General features: G+C 34.3%; 2 protein-coding genes across 2 annotated transcripts; one reads left to right on the forward strand and one right to left on the reverse strand.

Moving 5' to 3' along the window:
- The first annotated feature begins 1297 nt into the window (after nt 1-1297).
- Nucleotides 1298-12565, forward strand: LOC143243288 (putative peptidylglycine alpha-hydroxylating monooxygenase 1). Its single transcript, XM_076487140.1, has 4 exons — nt 1298-1321; nt 3645-3695; nt 7995-8044; nt 9637-12565. Exons 1-4 carry the CDS (start codon nt 1298-1300, stop codon nt 9812-9814), a joined length of 303 nt encoding a protein of 100 aa, XP_076343255.1. The 3' UTR covers nt 9815-12565.
- An 85-nt stretch (nt 12566-12650) lies between these two features.
- On the reverse strand, nt 12651-20323 carry LOC143243289 (creatine transporter-like). The gene is made up of 7 exons (XM_076487141.1): nt 20170-20323; nt 19932-20063; nt 19583-19808; nt 14492-14624; nt 14005-14139; nt 13297-13397; nt 12651-13133 (listed from the first exon to the last, which is right to left on the reverse strand). The coding sequence occupies exons 1-7, from the start codon at nt 20321-20323 to the stop codon at nt 12905-12907; spliced, it is 1110 nt and encodes a 369-aa protein (XP_076343256.1). The 3' UTR covers nt 12651-12904.
- Between the last annotated feature and the right edge of the window lie 1285 nt (nt 20324-21608).

The following is a 21608-nucleotide window of genomic DNA, read 5'->3' on the forward strand; positions in this document are numbered from 1 at the left end:
TATAGAATGACAGCTAGTTATCACCACCCGCTGCGAGCTCTTGGGCTACTTTTGACCTTTACATTAAAATGTCCCTATGGCTGAAAGAGCGACCCTATTTGATGACGTGGATTCGAATACGCCCCCTTCGGATTACGAGTCGACTGCCTCAACCACCTGGCTCTGCTGGGCCTTTAAGTTATATTTGCACGTGTGTAAAAATGTTACACACGTTTTGTATTTTGAGATAGAAAGCAGTGTTTTTCGCTTTTTTCTAACGATTCTTCGGCATTTTGATTTTTGCTCGTTTGTTGTTTAGCGCATGAGCTGTCTGTGCTAAGGCCACCACTGTTATCGAAAAATCGTTTTTAGCGTTAATTAGCGTTCATACTTACACCTGTGTCACTGTGGACCTTCACTGATATAGTGTCTTTTGAACAACTTTATGTGCATAGGAAAATACAAATGTTAAAAAAATGTTATATTCCTTTGTTCTTTCCAAATATAAATATAACTCTGTTTTTTGTTTTGTTTTAATGACAGTTCATTGGCGTCCAATGTTACCTACACGAACTTATATGTATAATATGTAAAAGAAACGAAACGATGAAAGAAACCACTCGTGGTAAGGTGATGTCACTTCTGCAAAAGTGTACACAATGTAATATGATAAGTAAAATGAGAGAACTTTATATAGAAAAGGAAGGAAGTTTGATAACGGAGGAACAGGAAAAGAAGAAACACATCTTCGCAGAACGGAGGTTAAGATTCAATCACATAATGCTATTTTTAGAAGCATAATATTACTATAATATTCGTATGTGTAAATTATCTTGAACGTTACGTTAACCGAGATTTCTAAGCGCTCAATGGTCAGTGTTTAATTTTTATAAAACGGTGAACTTTCTTTCAGGAACCTTGTAACGTCACAAACAAGTTGTTCGTGAGCTCGGGTTGTTTAAGCTTGCGCTGTGGTTCTGTTCAATCACAGAAACAGTCTGTTATTACTTGTGTAATTTGTTTTTTCGCTGTTCACCTCGGACCGGGGGGACACTTTGCGTCAAGCACGTAGAACTTGAGGTGTGTGGTAGCTTAGCAACACACTTAGAAACGTAATACTCGCACAAAATCGATATAATTTCATCCCACGTTTCAGCAGCGACTTATATCTTTTCGACGACGTGCAGGACCAGTAGTTAAAATGGCTTTCTCATCACGACTAAGGAAGCTCTATTCAGTCACAATATTTTGGATTTTGTGGTTAAGCCTAAAGTGTATGTTACATCACGTTTCTGCTGAACTAAAGCTTCCGTTACTAATGCCTGATGTTCAGCCTAAAGTGGTAAGTATTCTGTTTAAATACATAGCTTGAAGTTTTGTACGTATACTACCATATGGTAGGAAAGTATTTTCTTAAGATTAAGTCTGTTACATTACGAATTTAGTCAGTATCTAATATATGATTCCAAGTTCTGTTGCTATATTCCAGTATCTGTTTTTCCAGTTGTTTTACCCGTACAAAAATAAAAAAAACACGTCATTTGAATATCTTTAAATCTTTTACGAATAAGACATAATACAAGGCTGTAATATGGTACATTCAGCATATTATACAATCATTTATTGCAGTCATGTTTATAAAGAACTTTTTAAACTTTATTAAAGGAAGAAAGCATGAATGTAACAAACGTAGCATCTGTTTCGTTTTTAAGTTTTGTATTTAAAAACATATTTGCTTTTCTTGGTCTTAACAGAATGACTAAAATCTAAGACATAAGAATGGATGGTGAAAATATTATTCTTTCTGAAAACCTATTTGAACTTGTTATCAGTAATTAGAATTAGTATTTCATCTCGCTTTGTAGAGCGAGTCTGAATTTTCTAACTTTGATTGACGCTTAAGACACTGGACACAACGAAACAATATTTGACTCTCAAAAACAATAAATGTTTTTATGGACTAAAGAAAGTTCCTTTGTTGAAAAGAGTCTCCCCCTCTCCATTATTAAGTTGTCCCAGACTGAGAAAAGCATGCATGGCATTATATACAGGAAACAATATTCCTAGTCTGCCCATATTTCTTGTGCTACCCATGTGATTTTTTTATCACTTTCACTGCTAGATAAGGAGAGATTTTTGGTGTTATTCTTGCATGATAAGGTCACCTGACCTTTCAATGGAAAACACTTCTAATTATCTTTACATTGTATGTAAATATTTAAAGAAATATGTCTCACAAGAAGACAGCAGTGATACATCAGGTGAATGACCAAGAACTGTAGGTAACTAGGTCAAAAGAAAGTTAAAACTACATGCACCAAAATAAATGAAAATTTTGAAAAATTTCTATATTAAAACATATGATAAGCCTGTATACCACAAGAGAAAATTAAACACATGCACATAGGTAAATATGAATACAAGTAACTATCAGAGTGAATTTTGCCAAATATTGATGGATTCTTTTCATCCCATCTTTTCTTCAGTGGCACAACAGGATGTCTGCAGAGTTACAACGCTATAAACTGGGGTTAGATACCCATTGTGTAGCTTTGTGTTTAACTTCAGTTAAACAGATTTTTCACTATAGGACACGAATGTAATATTATACTGTTTCATTCTGTTTTTATATGTAGTCACTGGAAACTATAGAAATTATGTAAATCAATATGAAAAGAAAGTTGATTAAATAAAGCAGAATAGATTCTGGTGTTTATATATATTAGTATGAATTCATGGAATTTCTCTAAGGATATTGGAACTCATGTAATAATTGTCTCCATTCTGTTGGTTCTCCTAATCTATACCATTCAATCATTTCATTTTCCATCACAGTTTTTAAACAATTCCTATTATTTGTTATACATAAAGGTGCTGGTAATTTATGTACTTTTATTTCCATATTGAGGAATTTATATTTTCAAGTATGATTAATATATTTGCTTCATTATTTATTATTAATTGCATTTGATAACAAACAGTAATTAAATACAATACACACATAACAAATGTTGCACACATCAGTTAAATATATTTTTGTAATTCTCCAAGTATTTTACAAGGAAAACTTTCAATATCTACTGTATTATTCAGTTTAGGGGTATGCAAGTTATTTTAAGAAGACATTTTTTTTAGGTTATACATGGACAAGTATGTGTTTATTGAGACAAATAAAAAATGTTTTGTTGCACATGCTATTTGACATCTTTATCACTGAAGCAAGTAATTATAAATAAGAAACTTATTTGAATATATGTAACCTGAAATATAAGAAAGTGAAGTAAATATATGTATTGAAAAGACAAATAACCCTTTTATTTATATTATAAGTTTGTTCGAGGGATGTGTAATTCTTAATGAATTTTAAGTGCATTAGTAAAGGTTTCTACATATTTTTAGTTTTAAACTTTTAAACATGTATTTATATTTCTCATGCAGGGAAGCTTGTGGCAGGATATGTTGTTAAGCCTAATGGCCAGTAGCTGTTGATTGGAAAACATGACCTTCTGAAACCACAGGTATTTGTAGAAACAATTCGATAATCTTTGAAAATGTGTGCAATTAAAACTAACCAGGAAACGTGAGAACTATTTAAATTTCATAATATTAAATAATTCTATACGAAATAAATAATATTAACTTAATGTTAATATTACCTGTTTCAGATGTTCTACCCTGTTCAGAACAACTTGACAATTTTGCAAGGAGATATCGTGGTGAGGGTTAAAAAGGTCATTACGTGTTTTCTGTGGAAATTGTATTGAAATTTTGTAATACAGTAAAGAACAGGGGCGTAGATTCCGGAGGGATGGTGGGTATACATCCCCCCTTCATTTTAGGTGGGGGATGGTGCATTCAATCATCCTACCTACAGTTTGGTCTGTTGAATTGTTTTATTGCATCACAGGCCTACAAATTCTGTGTTTGTTCTTGTGATTCTCGTGTTCTTACCAATCGAATTACATAATTAGGCCTAGATGTAGGCTTTTCAGTAGCCGAAATTTACATCTTTAATATAGGCATACTTCTAAGCTTTTCGATCTAAGCGATAGTTCGTAAGTATCAGTCAGTAGGCCTAAATATAATGCAAAGCTTGCAAGCACTATCTCAAAATCTACCTATGTCTTGTACGTAGTGTGAGATTAAGTAAAAGTTTCATCACAACATACTGAACAGAGCATTAAATTCGAAAATATTACTTCCAAGCGTAAACTCCCATGATCTAGATCTGGCAAGCCATTTGTAGCTTGTAGCTGCATCAATCTTATGTGTATATTGTGCGGTTTTCCTACGCCATTTGTTCTAAAACATGTCTAGCCGGTTTTATTGTCGAACACCTTACTCTCCTTAGTTGCCGAAGACGCTGACTATAGTGTACGTTTAGTGTACAGTTAACGGGCCACTCGGATCCAGATGCGCCCCACATCAGCCCCTCCGCTCCCTTTAGTCTGAGCCTCGATTTTACAACAGGGCTCATTAGACCTGTGTTTGTGGGTCTCATTAATCCATGATATTTCAGATTATCACTGCCCTCTAATAAAGTGCTGGAGCTTTATGGTAAAAAAACAGATAGTAAAAATGTTGTATTTTCTTGTATAATTAGAACACAAAAGGAGCGATTTCAACGGCCTGAAGCCTCTACTCGAATTCTATTGCTAATTTTTTTTTTAGGTCTTTTCATTTAATAGACGTGCTAATAGATATTATATCACAACTCGTTTGCCTTTTGATAAGTTTTAACAGGAATATAATATATTTGTAATTGTTTAAGTATTTTTTCGAGAAACATGCAATTACTTGTGTTGTAACGAGCACACATTATTGTCCCAGCGATGCCCAGGCAATCAGTCAGCTCGGTAGTCACTGTGAGGTTCGCGCGTTCGACTTAAATACATTGTACAGTTCAGTCCAATTTCCATTCTGTTCTATCTTCATTCATTGTACATCAGAGTTTTTCAATAAAAAAACTGTATTTTAGCCTGTTGAGTCATCTGGGAAACAGATTCCAATTATGACAAGCAAGCGTCTGAAACTTTCCCATATTAAACAGTTCTGCAAGCCAGTTACTAGTACTACAAGTGACAATGTAGATGCAGATAATCCAACAACTTCAAGCATAAGAATAGAAATTTGCCATACAGAGGAATTACCATGTTCATCACAGGACGAGTCTGAAAATACTTGTGCAACTATTGCACATTACTAACCACCAGATAGTTGTGAAACAAGTTTGTGCAGTAATAAAAAATCTGACACTTCACAGATACAGTGTAGGAAGCAATATCATCCAGACTCACAACTAATACCTCGACAGAAAGCAAAATCTCAAAATATCAACTTCCAGGGTAAGTGGTTTGATGAGTTCCCATGGCTGCACTTCGACAGTCAGACTCAAAAAGTTATATGCTTTTATTGTGCCAAGGCAGAAAATAGAGGCCTTTTTACAGAGAAATTGGAGAGGCCAGTGGAGTATACCTTCATATCCACCAGTTTGTGCAACTGGAAAAAGGCAAAACAGAAATTCAACGAACACCAGCCCTCCTCTCAGCACAGATTCGCTATATCTCCAGAAGGTTCACTTGATGTAACTCCAGTGACTGTCCAGCTACATGATGGAAAAAGAAGCAGCAGGAAGAATGCAAAAGAAGTCTGGCCAAAATATTCAGAAGTTTACGTTTATTACTACGTCAAGGTTTAGCATTACGTGGACATACTGATACGGAGGGGAACTTCCTGCAGTTAATGAAGCTCCTGGAAGAGGAAGATCCTTAGTAGATGGCCTACTTGTCAAAGAAAACCACATTCACATCACCCCAGGCTCAGAATGAAATAATGGAGATGTTCAGCCATCAAATACTCAGGAACATTACACACGAAGTGCAACAAAGTAAAGTCTTTGCATTAATGGTTGATGGCACTCAAGATGTTACAGGTGCCGAACAGGAAGCAATATGTATACGATACGTAGATGAGAACCTTGACGTCCATGAGACATTTCTTGGTTTGTATAGTGTGTCCAATACAACTGGTGAAACTATCCTCGACTACACTTGATGTACTGACTAGACTCAATTTACCACTTTCAGGATTAAGAGCACAAACTTATGATGGAGCCGCTAACATGAGTGATGCGTACAGTGGATGCCAGGCAAAAATAAAGAGAAGCAACCGTCAGCTTTGTTTTGTCACTGTGGAGCACACAAGGCTAATTTAATAATACAACATGCAGTTGTAGCTTGTGAATGTGTTAGATTCTATCCAGTAGGTACATGAACTTGCTTCAGAGGTTAGGCAAATACAAGAAAATCTTTGAAAGTATTGTATCGTCAGACAGCCACAATAATCCAGTTAAATACATCCCCTCACTGTGTCCAACACGCTGGTTGTGCCACCTATCTGCAATTACATGTGCTAATGATCACTACAGTGACATTGTTGATTCTTTATCTGAATTAGCAAATATAAAATCAGATGTAGCAGTGAAAGCACGAGGTCTGCTGGACAGATTTGACAAAGGAAAGACAGTTTTAGGATTGTTGATGGCTCAGCATCCGTTAGCTGCATTAGAGGAACTAAACCGTACATTCTAAACCATATTAGCGACAGTATCTGGCATGATTGATGCATCTGCAATGACAGTTGAGCAACTGCGGGAATTGCGAACAGAGGAAAATTACAACAAGATATTTGATGAAGCTGAGAAAAGGTAACTTCCCTAGATCTGGTGCCTATTGAACTACCACGCATTCGCAGACCCCCCAGAAGGATCACAGGTGATGGCTCAGCACACCATTCTGCAACAACTAGAGATTACTACAGAAGCCAATATTTTGAATTTGTGGACACAGTCATAGAACATCTGACCACTAGATTCAATGCAGACAACAATGACTTGAGGCAATATCTGGCACTTGAGAACATGATCACATCTGGCAAGATTGACAACTCGGTTATAAACTTCTATCCAGAAATCTCTGTACAACGGCTCGAGTTTCAGTTGCCCAAGTTCAAAGGAACAAACAACAAAAGCAGTATCTCTGAAAGGTGCGATGCAAAGGATGCTTATTGTAAAATGCATGAAACAAGCCAGCAGATGTTTAGTGAAATGTTTCTTCTCATGAAAATTTTACTTGTATGTCCAGTATTCAGCTGCGAATGTGAACGCAGCTTTTGTGCATGAAGACGGTTGTAGACGTGGTTAAGGTCAACTATGTCTCAATGCCTTTTCAACTATGTGGCAGTTTGTCACATTCACAAAGATGAGGTCGACAAGATAAATATAGAAGAGCTTATGAAAGGATTAATAAACAGATCATCACAAAGGAGGTTTATGTTTGGGAACATGTAGACTAGAGGACTAAATGAATCTTACTTCAATGAAAAGTATGAATAATTATGTGCTTAATTGTAATGATGTGTAATTTTCAAGAGTTTGCAAAGACATTTTAATTATTTTTATCAAACAACATGAACAGTTTTTTAGTATATATAAACTTATCAAGGGTAATTACTAACTTCATTAATATTTGAAAACGTAATTCATGCAATGAAAGTTATTAGTGACTTTGTCAAGTATAATGGCCATCTTTTATACTGTGCAGTGTGCAGGAATAAATTCATGTGGCAGTTAATTTGTGACACATATGTCTTTATTCTGTCAACATTTTGAAAACTGTTCACAACATCTCACTTATACAAACCTACATGGAAACCTTGAAGTATCGTGTCAACAAGATTATTCTGTGACTGCATGTTTACAGTTTTCAGGTTCACGTAATCAGAGATTACCAATTTATAAATTGAACAGTTCACATAAGTGGTTGCAAAAAATTATCCTCCCCAATCGGGTGTAAAAAATTACGCCCCTGGTAAAGAAAGCTTGAATTAAAATGTTTAAAATTATGAGTTATTAGCTTATAATACTGGAGCAAATAAATATACATTAATATAAATCATGGTTTCTTGATTTTTATACATGTTATACTTAACAGTCAATTTGAATATTTTATTAACAGGCTGCTCGTTGTACGATGAAAAATTTCAGAGATGTTGACATTGAAGTTGGGTAAGAAATTTCTGAAGCAAATATTTACATTTTAACATTTTTATTTCACATTCAACAAACAAACATAAATATAATACAAATGATTGATTTCCTTGTGATTACAAAAATATGACATTTATTTTGTTTTTAGTATATGTTTTACTTGGAAAATATTTTGTATAGTTATGAACTACACCCTTGTGCAAATTAATTGAGACAAATGGTCATTTTACAATATTTTTAACATGGCGGCCGGTGTAGGCTCGCTGGACCCGCTTATTTCCTTTAATAGTCACTTTTTCACGCAGACGGCGTTATTAGCTGTGTTTTACAGTACGGTCGATCTATTTTTGGGATATATGACGAAATTTTGAGGAATATTACGTCATTCGAAATTGCGTTAGAAGGGCATGGAGACCAGTCAAAAAACGACTTCTTACCAACTCAAGAAAGAAAAAACAGTATCAATGGGGTCTGAAATACAAGAACTGGACGCAAGAACAATAGAGGAAGGTGTTATTCAGTGACAAGCCTTATTTCTTCGTACAGGGTCAAAGAAGTCTGCATGTTCGCAGATCTGCTAGTGAGAAACTTCGAGAATCTCACATCAATCAGTTCGTAAAACATCCCTTGAAGAATATGTTTTGGGGCTTTTTTCAGCTACTATGGCGTCGGGGGCTTACATATCGTAGAAGGTATGATGCGAGGACCACAGTACATCGAAGTTTTTTAGAGAAGAGTGGTTCCAGAATTGAAAAAGAGATTTCCAGATGGATCTGGCATTTTTCAGCAAGATCTTTCTCCGTGCCACACATCGAAACGTGTGAAGAATTTTATGATTACAATGCAAATAAAGGTGATGGACTGACCTGGAAACTCTCCAGACTTAAATCCTATTGAAAATCTTTGGGCGATTTGTAAAGAAAGACTTCGGGGAAAATACTGTACTATGAATGATAAGCTAATTGAAGCCATAATTGAGGTGTGGTACTGCGATCCAAAAATTGGTAAAGATTGCAGTCAACTCGTGGACTCGATACCAAAGCAGATTAATGATCTTCTGAAAAATAAATGATAAAAAGTATCATGTGTTAATTTGCAAGTAATTTTTGGATTCTTCACATTCCAAGCAAATGAATATTTTTTTGTTTTTTAAAATGTCTTCTTCCGTGTTGCAATTAGTCATTTTCAGTAACAATTTAAATGCTTATTATGAGTGCCTCTGTGTCTCTAACTTAAAATGACGAATACTTCTCAAGTTAAATGGATGTTTTTATATACCACCACCAACAACAACAACAAAAAATATAATAATAAACAATAAGTAAATTCAATAACTGGTTACATTCTGATGAACTTATGTATTGTGGGTATTACAATTTTAATTAACATATAGAACATAACAACGTTTCGGTCTTCTTAAGTCATCTTCAGGCTAACAAAGAGAGTTTGCAAGTGAATCTGAAAATGATCTCAGAAGCTCGATACGTTGTTCTGTACTTTGTGCTAATTAAAGTTTTATTACCCATACCAGTCATCTTGAGAATACATTTTTACTTCCAAGTTGGTTTTTTATCGTCACGGAAAACTTTGTTTTGTTTACTTCTGTACAGGCCAACTGGCAATGATGAAATGTGTAATTTCTACCTGATGTACTATGTGGAAGGTGACAGAATCGTAAGTAAACAGGATTGCTTCTCTCCAGGACCTCCAATCTACCGTTGGTGCTGGGACTCTCACTTGCGAAGCATTTCAAACTCCATTGATAAAGATGAAAGCACTTCAGAATAATTAGGCAGATTTCTAGTTTGATAGCATAATATTCCTTCTACATGATGTAAGTTGTGTTTTCGTCCTTTTATTGGCCTCTTTTTAATTGTGTTTGAGTTTTGTATCTGACTTGTGACCATTATTTTGTTTAAACTCGATTTATTTTCACAGACAGACTTGTTGCTTTGCGCAAAAAAAAAACAAAACAAATAATCTTTTATTTAAAATTTAATATCAAAAACGTGTCATTAATTGGGTGAAAATGTATAATTTCTTTTTCAGTGCGGTGTCAAAATATTATTGTTATTCATAGAATATTATCCAATTACACATTTCTTATCTAAAACTGTTGGTTCTTATATTAAATGTATATTCACTATAATGCTTTAAGTTGTAACTTGTAGACATTGTACAAATGTATCTCTTATGATCTATGTCTTTTATATGTGGTTACAGTTTGTCTTTTATTGTAAGCAATGTTTCATCTCATTTGTGTTATTTTAAACAACAAAATCAGTGCTAGTGAAAATTGCACAGCTTTCGAGAAAACCTGACTTAGGTACTTGTATGTTTTCAGTGAAAGCAGTTTCTTATTTTCTTAGAACTTGACCATATATTTGGTAATTATTTTTAATTTTTATTGTTTTTTAATTTTATTCATGATTGGAGCTGTGACTGTAAAATCATTAATCTCGGACTTATTTGGTGATGTTATGTTAACCAAAGCCTATGTGGAGAAAGTGATCTAAATGAACCTAACCCTCCATGGTCTGTAAGACCAAAATCACAACAATGAGAAGAAAGCCTTTATGACGTCGCCCAAAAGTCCACTGTTTAAAGATGGAAGAAAGTTTTTATAAGTGGTCTTTTGGCCACTGTATAATAATCGACATTTCTAGGAGTTCTGGCCACCTTATAAAAGTTGAAATTTATAGGACTTCTCGTTACGTTTTATGACTAAATTTCAAGTTTATAAATAATTTCAGCGACTTGTTTGTTTGTTTTTGAATTTCGCACAAAGCTACTCGAGGGCAATCTGTGCTAGCCGTCCCTAATTTCGTAGTGTAAGACTAGAGGGAAGGCAGCTAGTCATCACAACCCACCGCCAACTCTTGGGCTACTCTTTTACTAACGAATAGTGGGATTGACCATTACATTATAACGCCCCATGACTGAAAGGGCAAGTATGTTTGGCGCAACGGGAATGCGAATCCGCGACCCTCAGATTACGAGTCGCACACCTCAACACGCTTGGCCATGCCGGAGCTTATTTCAGCGACACTGTACATTTCGTGGTTAAGAATGTATTTGTGTTGAATCGCTGTTAAAAGTGGGTGTGAATATAATGTATTACTAGTTGCTTTCATGTGATTTTGCTCGCTTTCAATTAAGAGATCTACTTGTTGATGACTGAATAAAATAGTTTCCTTTTATTATCCGATCTTTCTGGATCTCCACAGACTTTTAAAAGAAATGAAGAAGAAAACATGTACTTAATAAACAAAGGTATACAGAAGTTAGATACTTAGAATTTATATAGATATACAGTAAACCTAAAAACTAAATAAGTGACCTGATAATGTCAGCCACACCCAAAATTGGTTTATCACGTGCGGTGCTACAATTGAGCTCCCTTATCTACACGCCAATTATGGAGAAATGCATTTTGAATAACAACAAAAAAATATATATATTATTTAGTTATAACCAAAAACAAGCCAAAACAAAAATAAAATAAAAACACTGCACTAATTGAAAGAATCTCGGGGTACAAGCTATAACGTGAGGTATAAAATTTACCCTAGGTTTTAGAGGCGACTAAAGAAGTAGGACCCACATTGCGGTGGAGATACATCGTCTATCAGTTCATTCACCCATCTCACATAAAGAAATGAAATAAAGTAAAATAAAAAAAACAGCAGTAGAAATTAAAATTAGGAGAGCGATTTCCCACATTTATATCACCCTTCACTGTCTGTAGACAGCTGTGGGTAGCTGACTGCTTTCCATAGTAAAGAAAAAAACTGAAAAATAAGAATAATAAAAATAAGGTACTAACATCTGGATTAATTAAACTGAGGCTTGGCGTGGCCAGGTGGTTATGGCACTGGACTGGTACTCCGAGAGTTACGGGTTCGAATCCCCGTCACATCAAACATGCTTTCCTTTTCAACCTTGAGGACGTTATGCAACGGTCAATTCCACTATTCATTGGTAAATAGCCCAAGAATTGGTGGTGGTGACTAGCTGCCTTTCTTCTAGTCTTACACTGTTAAGTTACGGACGACTAGCATAGATAGCCCTCGTGTAGCTTTGCGCGAAATTCAAAACCAAACAAGTAAATTCAATAAAGTTACCTCTGGAAGTTAGCATTTCAGCCCCATTATGGCAGAAAGGCACTAATTGGTAACCCAGTAAACTGCTAATTGTATTCCCCATACCTATCGGTTCTTTCGAAAATCTATTGTTCTTCGTTTAAATGTGTAATTGGGTAAAATGTAACGGACTTACTAAATAACACCCGCACGTTAACATTACTCACGTTTTTATACTGCTCAAATTGTTTATTTCACTTCCAAGGAGATTCCATTCGTTGAGCCACGCACAAGACGTTAAAACTCCCACCAAGCAAACGATAACAGAAACGTATAAATTTGAAACAAAAACGAAAGACAGTGTTTAGTCTCTGAATATTTCACAATGTTGGCGTACATTAACACACACCAACACATTATATGCTCACCTGGCTATCAAATAACACACATCAAAATATTATATGCTCACCTGGCTATCAAATAACACACATCAACATATTATATAAGCTCCCTTGTCAATTCAAGAATTAACAGCATGAGAAAGGACACAATTGACCATAAAGGGGGAGGTGGCAACTGTAGAACAACTTCTGGATAAACAAGGAAAGCTAACTCTGGACCTGAAGAAAATACACCATGTTAGATTATATTTGAACAAAGACCGTGTTTGTACTCTGAAAATAACACAGCAGGTCACTGTCTGATAATACTAAGTTTATATTAAGATGTTGATACACTGTAACTTACCAATAAACGTTTCATTTTAAATGTTTTAGAACCAAGATTAAAGAAAATATTAATAAGGTTTGTTCTGAATACGTTGATTTAGTACAGAAACAGAGCTTTTAGTGTTTATATAAACAACTGAAGCACAAGAAGACTGAATTATCTTACCGGACTTCACAACGTCAGCAGCTTCAGTCCCGTCGCCTTTCATGTAGACCATGTGACCGAGAACGGAAAATATCACAGTACCAGCAAATATGCTGGTAGCAGGGTTAACAAAATATAGAATATTTCCGTCTCTAGAAATAAAGATATAGAAACAATAATGAATGTGTTCAAAGTGTACAATAATATCTATTGAAAGAATAACGAATACAGAGTACAGAGAATTATTATATTGAACATTTTTGTGCAAAATCATTGTTAAATAATCAAATAAAAAAAATTATTTTGTTTTGTTACCGGAAGAAGTTGTGGCTAAACTTGTAGCTTCCAAGAGTTACGACGGAACCGAAACCAACACCAAAGGTGAAAAACACTTGTGTTCCTGCTGTCACCCAGACCTGATAACATTAATATAATAAATTAATACTGATTTCACAGAGTTCACTTCTGAGAAAATATAACACTAATTTAGTTTCGTTGCGTTTTGATTAAAGAATTATTAACTGGTATCAAAACTTGAGAGCAAATAAACGAAAAAAAAAAAATCGCTTGACAGTTACTGATTAACAATGACACTGTTTTCACCAAAGACGTAAACTACAGTTACATTAGATGGGAAGTTTTATTTGTTGCCCAGCCTGGTTGTTAGTGTTTGTCTTCAGCGTCAGGGGCATTAAAATGTACGGTTAATCTCACTATTCGTTGGTAAAAGAATATACGATGGGTTCTGTCCAACAACCTTTAACATCTAACATCAATATTTACTAGTGTTTATATCGTATATGAATGTAATAATAATAACATTAGTATATTAATATAATAACAACATTTAAATCTGAATATAATGACAATAACATTTATATATCAATGTAACAACAATAACACTTATATATGAATATAATAACAAATACATTTATATATGAATGTAATAACAGTAACATTTATATATGAATATAATAACAATAACATTAGTGTATGAATGTAATTACAAAAACATAAACGAACCTTGGGATCCAAAAGTTTGTCAAATTTTGGAGTAATGTAAAAAAGTAGTCCGTCTCCAGCGCCCTCTAACGTCACTCCACGAATAAGAAGAATGATTCGAATGACGTATGGAGTGACTGCTGACACCTTAATAAACTGTGAACAATGAACAAATAATGAAGTAAAACAGTCCAAAGAAATGAAATAATTAATGCTAGAAACATTAAAGATTATTGGATTAAATAAACGGTGATGTTTTCTTATGATTATTGTAATGGTGTTTTATGTCATTAGGTGATGTTTCCTTATGATTACTGTAATGGTGTTTTATGTCATTAGATGATCTTTCCTTGTGATTACTGTAATGTTTTTGTTACTATGTGATCTGTTCTTGTAATTACTATAATGGTGTTTTATGTCATTAGGTGATGTTTCCTTATGGTTACTGTAACACTGTTTTATGCAATCTTTCCTTTCTTTCCAAGTTTTATTTTAGTTTAAATCTTACCTTGCCACTTCTCAGTAGACCTTTCCAGATGACGAAATAAACCATAAACCAGGTAAGTAACAAACACAAACTCAGTTCCATGTTCTCACCTCCCAAGTCATGTAATCCCGAAGTAATCTGTAATGTTCGACGACTTCAAAAAGAGTAATAAATACTGTTTTATTGAAATGTACTATTTAACCAACTTCAGTTAGGGTTTCATAATTTTTAATTTTTGAGTATTAAATGATAAAACTGTCTACTATGGTATTATAAGTACCTTCAAGCCAATAATAGAAACAAAGAAGGTTATTTAAAAACCAATTATACCTAGAAATATATGTCCTAAAACAGGGGTGTGCAACAGGCGGCCCGCGGGCCACAACCCGGCCCGCCAAGCCATTTAGTGTGGCCCTAGTTGTTGTAATCTAACCATGTGGCCTGATCTGTAATCCAACGCAAATGGAATATTTTAAAAGCATCGATCCTACGGGATTCCCAGGCTTCGACTCGACAAACTTCTAAAATTATCTTTGCTAGAGAGGAGCAGGCCGAATTCGATTGGTCGGCCTCCTTAGGGCATGAATAGGTGACGTGCACTAGCACTATTGTCTACGACTCAACGTCATGTCCTGAACCTCGCCTTCGCCCGCTGGCGACAATTTTCCCTAACCTCTGCTGTCCGTCATTCATTATTGGTGAAAATTTTATTACCTTTTACAGTTACTACAAGAGATTGAAGGTAAATTGATTATTATTTAGCATATTGTTGTGACTTTACTGAATTTATTAAAATTTTGCTTTCAGATGCATCTGATTCTATGTACATTGTGACCTCGTTATTCGCGGGGTTACGTTCTTTACCCTCCGCGAATAGCGAAAAACCGCGAATATTGGACGCAGTTTTAAACTTATATGTATGCGATTATATACTATATGAAATGCTTCCCAAACACTAATGATACTTATACTCATTGATGCAGTAATAATGTAGCAATATTGCATACTGTTATGTATTTCACTAAATTGTACCGTGCGTTACCGGGCTGTGCTTTGCCGTTTGCGTTGTTGGGGAAGCTGAGGCAGTCAGCCAATAGCAGTCCAATCTTGTTTGGTGAAGACGACAATTGATAAAACGGCTTGATTGAGTAAATACAACAGAAATCTCCTCGAAAAGCCCTTTCAGTCTCTGTGACCTACAAAAACGCAGTTCGCGCATAACCAGCGAATATGCGGGGCCGCGAATGGCGAACCGCGAATAGGCGAGGTCACACTGTATTTTGCTATTCTCAATTAATTTAAGTACCGGAAGGCTATGATCGGGATGCCAATTTAGAAACATGTGTTTCTGTCCATAAGAGGTTCCATGTGTAAATAAATTCTATGTTTTTTCTACTTTGCTATTTTCGTGAGAATAATTTTTGTTTTGATTTCAGGGCTAGTAAAATGTCAGCAGTTAAGAAACGAAAATTGATGATGAGGGAAGGTTATTCAACAGTGAATGGTGCACAAAATATCTTGTTGTCCCACATAATCAAGGTGTTGTCTGCCTCATCTGTCAAACTACAATTGCAGTCATGAAAGAGTACAATATTAAGCGACATTACGCAACTAAGCACTCCTCCCAGTTTGATGAAATTGTTGGTCAGGCACGAAAGGACAAAATTGAACATTTAAAACATCCATTGAAAAGCAACAAGGTGTTTTTACCACTTTCAAGAAAAATTCAGAACTGGTGACAAAACTGAGTTTTAAGCTTTGTGAATGTATGGCAGAAAAGGAAAGCCTTTCAGTGATGGAGAATTTATTAAAATTGTTTAACAATATTCACAGAATATGCATGTCCAGAGAAAAATATTTGGTGGAGCAAACTAGCCTTTCCGCTTTACTGTCTCACGCAGGACAAAAGATCTTTCAGAGGACATCAAAGAAACTTTGAAAGCGAGATTGAATTCGTGTGAAGCTTTCAGTCTGGCTTTGATGAAAGCACTGATATCAATGACACATCCCAACTTGTCATTTTCATCAGAGCTGTTACTGCAGGCTTTGATGTTTTCGAAGAGTTTTTAGATATGGCAAGCCTTTCCTCCACAACCACAGGACAGGATATTTGTGAACAAGTGCTTAAGGTTGTAGAAAAGTTTGAACTGAATCCTTATAAATTATGTGGTGTTACAACAGATGGTGCTCCTTCCATGACAGGTAGGACAAATGGATTCACCAAGAAATTTCTAACTGCAATTGGAGCACAAGACGTAGTTGTAAGCCATTGCATTATTCACCAAGAGAGCTTGTGCACCAAAGTTCTGGATTTTGCAGAAGTCATGAAAAATGTCGTCCAATGCGTAAATTATATTCGAACACGAGGATTAAATCATCAACAATTTAAAACTTTTTTAGATGAGCTGGACAGTGAGTATTCAGATGTTTTGTACTTCTCTGCTGTACGTTGGCTTAGTAGAGCTGCTACTTTGAAGAGATTCTGGAATCTGCGAGAGGAGATTAAGTTCTTCATGGAGAGCAAACGTCAGAATGTGGACTTCTTGAGCAATGAGAACTGGCTGAATGACTTAGCATTCCTCACAGACATTACACAGCATCTGTCTGATTTAAACTTAAAACTACAAGGGAAAAGTCAACTTGTGAATAAGTTGTTTGAGCATATTTGTGCTTTTGAGAAGAAATTGGAACTTTTCCAGGTTCAGTTGAGAAGAGCCATATTGACCCATTTTACATGTCTTGCAACCAGGAAACTGGAATTTCCTAATCTGGATTGCACCAAATATGGAACCAGTGTACAAAAGCTGCGTGATGAGTTCGCAAACAGATTTCCAGATTTCAGACAAACTGAAATTAGATTGAAATTGTTCGCTCAACCTTTTGATTTGGCAGTGGAAGACAGTCCTGATGATTGCCAAATGGAACTCATTGAACTGCAGGCTGACATGGACACTAAAAGGAAATTCTCTGAAAACAGTTTGCTAGACTTTTACAAACTCTGTGTACGTGAAAGGTTTCCCAATTTGTCCCGTCATGCACAAAGAATTGCCTCCCTTTTGGTAGCACCTACTGCTGTGAGCAATTTTTCTCCAAAATGAAGCTCATCAAAACCAAATGTAGAAGTCAGCTGACTGATGAACATTTGACCAGTCAGTTAAGAGTGGCAACCACTTCTGTCAAAGCTGATATTGACAAGCTCTGCAAGGACTCTAAATTTCAAGTGTCGCACTAAAATGATCACTCATGCAAAAATATAAAATATTATTGCTTGCATTTTGAGAATTTTTTTTAATTTATTGTGCATGTACACGAATAAGCTTGTTTTTTAAGTGGCCCCGCTTGATTGATGAAGTTGGTTATATGGCCCACCGACGAAAAATGTTGCACACCCCTGTCCTAAAATTTATCTTACTAGATTAACAATAACAGTCATTGTTAGTTAAGCCTATTCCTAGATGTAGCTACAGTAAGCATCATCTGTTTTGAACAGAATTTTGCACACTAATCTCATATTGTGAAAAGGAAAAGAAACAAAGGAATGGTAGTTTGTGAGAATAGTGACTCAGGTACTACATGCAAAATAATTTTGAAACACTATTTCTAAGCTTCCCTAATTAAAACATGTGTACCTCTGGAGGAAGTGTGCTTCCCCTGGAACAATTACCTTTTTATGTATAATGACTTTGAATGATGTACTTGTATTTTTAACCAACTTCCACAAAATATATATATAACAAACATTATAACAGAATTAAAATTAAACAGTTATTTTGAATTATTAATCTTATTTCTCAACCATGAATCACAACAAATAATGTAAGTGGTCATTACATTATTTTATCAGATAAAATCCAGACACTGATGTCAGACTAGTCAGCAGGTATGTAAAATCATTTAAGGGTTAGAATTTGAGTGCTTATAAACGTAATATCTCAACTCCTACTGCCTTTCATAGGGCTGCAGCCAATTGTGAGAAGGCAGTTATGCTTAATATTCAGATACAACCTCCACGTGCAAAATAATCGTAGAAAAATAAAATCGTAGAAATAAAAGCATCCTAAAAATTCTAAAGTTAAAATTTCCAACCTCCACTCTTTTATTTAAAAAATGATATTAAACAAAATTTAAAACTAAACTTTTAATAGAAATATGTTTAAATTTAAAATTTAACAATTATTTTACAAATATTTAAATTTTCTATCATTTATATAAAAAACTTCTATTATGATTAATTTTAGCTGTTAACATATTTATTAAAAGAAGTATCTTACATTCTCATACAAATTATCAAAAGTAATCAATTTTTTTATATTTTTATCTTTAACTTTGTCATTGTTAAGCACAAAGTTACACATTGAGATATCTGTTACTTGCATTATAAGTCTTCAGACAAACCGTTATGCCACTAGGAAGCCACCTTTACTTCTTTTTTCTTAACTATTACAAGTATTTATTACAATTGAAATTCTAATACAAATAATTTTATTTAAAGATTCAGCAGTTTTGTTTTGAAAATCATTGTATAATTCATAAGAATAAGGAGTTTTTCTTCAAAATATTTTCCTCTTTATTAGTAGATTTACATTGTATAATTTTCCAAGATAGTTATTTTGACATAAGTAAATGAATGTTTGTTAATGGGATCTATTTCAATAGAATTGGGAAGATCTTTATTACACTGAGATCTTCCTAGATTGAAACTTAAATGTGAAGGATTAGTTGTTTGTTCTACACACTTAAACCACATATATTATAAGTTAGTAAATAAATTATATTATCATTTTACATAGTGGTATATCTTAAAATTCATTGTGGCTGGACAAGTTATACATCTTGGACTATCGACAATATAATTTTCATAAATTAAAGTAGAAAATATAAATTACTGGTAAACAGTTAAGTGGACTAAAAACCAGTGTACAAATGTGGAAAATGAATAAATAATAACATTATGTTGATAGAAAATAGTTATTTAATTGTACTCCCATTGTAATATATATATGTATATATATACATAGAAAACAATATTTTGAGAACACTAGATCCAAATACGACTTTTATTTATTGATCGAAAATAAAAGATTCATCTGAAAAATAAAAAATTAAACCTACTCCCAGAATTCGGTTACAGGTGATTTTGCTTCGGTGGCTGTAATATTAAGATTCGTGATGTTGGTTCCCTCTTTCATACAGTATTTTGTGTTCCACCAATTACCACACGATTCCCAAGGCAGTGGTGACGTCATTGAGGAAAAGAAGTAGAATATAGTCCAAGCTATTATCACCACGTAGTAGATATTATAGAGACAAACGATGGCCATTGAAGCAGAGCCAATTCCTAGTGAAAGTGTAGATTACATAATGTAAGAACTGTTGACATATTTGAGACACAAGTATGAGTTATATTTATCCGGAAAAGGTGAAAAATACTAAGGCACTAGAAGTAAACAACAATAGCTACCTTTAAAGATAGGAACTAAATTCCAGATCCCGATACCACCAACGCTGAGGTACTGACCAATGGCCACTTCCAGGAAGAATAGAGGAGCAGCACACAAGACTAAACAGATGAGGTAGGGAAACAAAAATGCCCCTAAATAACAAACAACAACATATAATCCATTAGAACCATCGATTTAACATTTAGTAAGGTAAAGGTTTCATGTATATTATGTTGGATTAAACCACAAGACACATACCTCCACCATTTTCGTAACACAAGTATGGAAATCGGCATACGTTTCCAAGACCGACAGCGTAGTTTATAGAACTTAAAACAAAGTCCAGTTTTCCTTCCCATTCCCAACGTTCTGGTTCGTCCTCCTTATCTGGACTTGTTACCGACTGGATCATTTCATTAACTCGGGTATTGTGATCATTTCCACTCCATTTTCTACACTGACGGTTTCTGATGTTTCATTTTCAGAAGATACTTTATTCAAGGACATAACTTTAACACAAACAAATGCTGTAGAAAACAAAATACACTGTCAAGACATATATGTATATGTATATATAGTTGGAAAAGCATACAGTTATATACATGTATAGTTGAAGCGATGAAGAAATAAATACACCTCAGAAAACCAGTAAAATAAATTTGTTTAAATGTTCTGTTTCATTTATTCCATTAGACACAACTTCTATGTGCACCCACACCCTAAATTGTTTCATTTAAAACCATTTTCATGTGCACATATACACAATAATTCATCTAGGGAGACATTAATTCAGTACAATCAAATACATTATGTAATTGTACGTTCCGAGAGATGTCACTTATGTATATTTACGTTTTATTCAAGTAGATCCATTTTTAAGTTTCGTTTGTTAAAATTTTTATATTTTAAACTGCCACAATTTCTTCTTTGTTTATATAGTTTTCTAAATTTCTTAAACAAACTTTCAAACATAAAAACCTAGAAATGAAATTCAGAAAGATAATATTAAATCTGATAATATATTTAACAAAATAATTCCAACATTGCTGAGTCGTTCTTATCCTTATGTACATTTATTAAAGCCAGGATTGGTCAGAAATTAGGATTTTTCTTCGTACTGCACTTTTTTGGTTGATTTTCTGTTCACCCTTTGATTTAATAAAATTATGCTAGAGGCGCTTCCTACTGAATGGTTGGTTGTTGACTTGCTGCCTCAAGCAGTAAGTAAAAACCATGAACAGTGGAGTAAAAAAGTGTTTTATGTTGTTTGTTGTTCGGTTGCTGTGTGAAGTTCATGTCCCTTGCTTCAAACGTCCACTCTTTTCCTAAGTTAGTTAATACAGTAGTCCTAATACAGGGTGAGCCAAAAGTAGGTGGACAGTAAAAAAAAACATTTATTTAGAGATCACGTATACGTACAACTATATGTAATAAGACAATTATATTAATGAAAATAAAATGTTATTTATTAACGCAAATGCTCAAATTGTTTTCCTTCCTAAAAGAGATTTCCAATACTCTTTTAACACCCATATTCTTTTATCTGTATTTAAAGTATTTGACATTATGGGTTCTATTAACAATCTAAAAAAAAGAAAACAGATTAAATTAAAACAAATGTAATTATAAAATTGTAATTATATAACAACTAATATCTATTCCTTGCTCATAAGGCAAATAAATGAATAGGAAAACAA

The sequence above is a fragment of the Tachypleus tridentatus genome, unplaced genomic scaffold (assembly GCF_004210375.1).
Source record: "Tachypleus tridentatus isolate NWPU-2018 unplaced genomic scaffold, ASM421037v1 Hic_cluster_2, whole genome shotgun sequence".
NCBI lineage: Eukaryota > Metazoa > Arthropoda > Merostomata > Xiphosura > Limulidae > Tachypleus > Tachypleus tridentatus.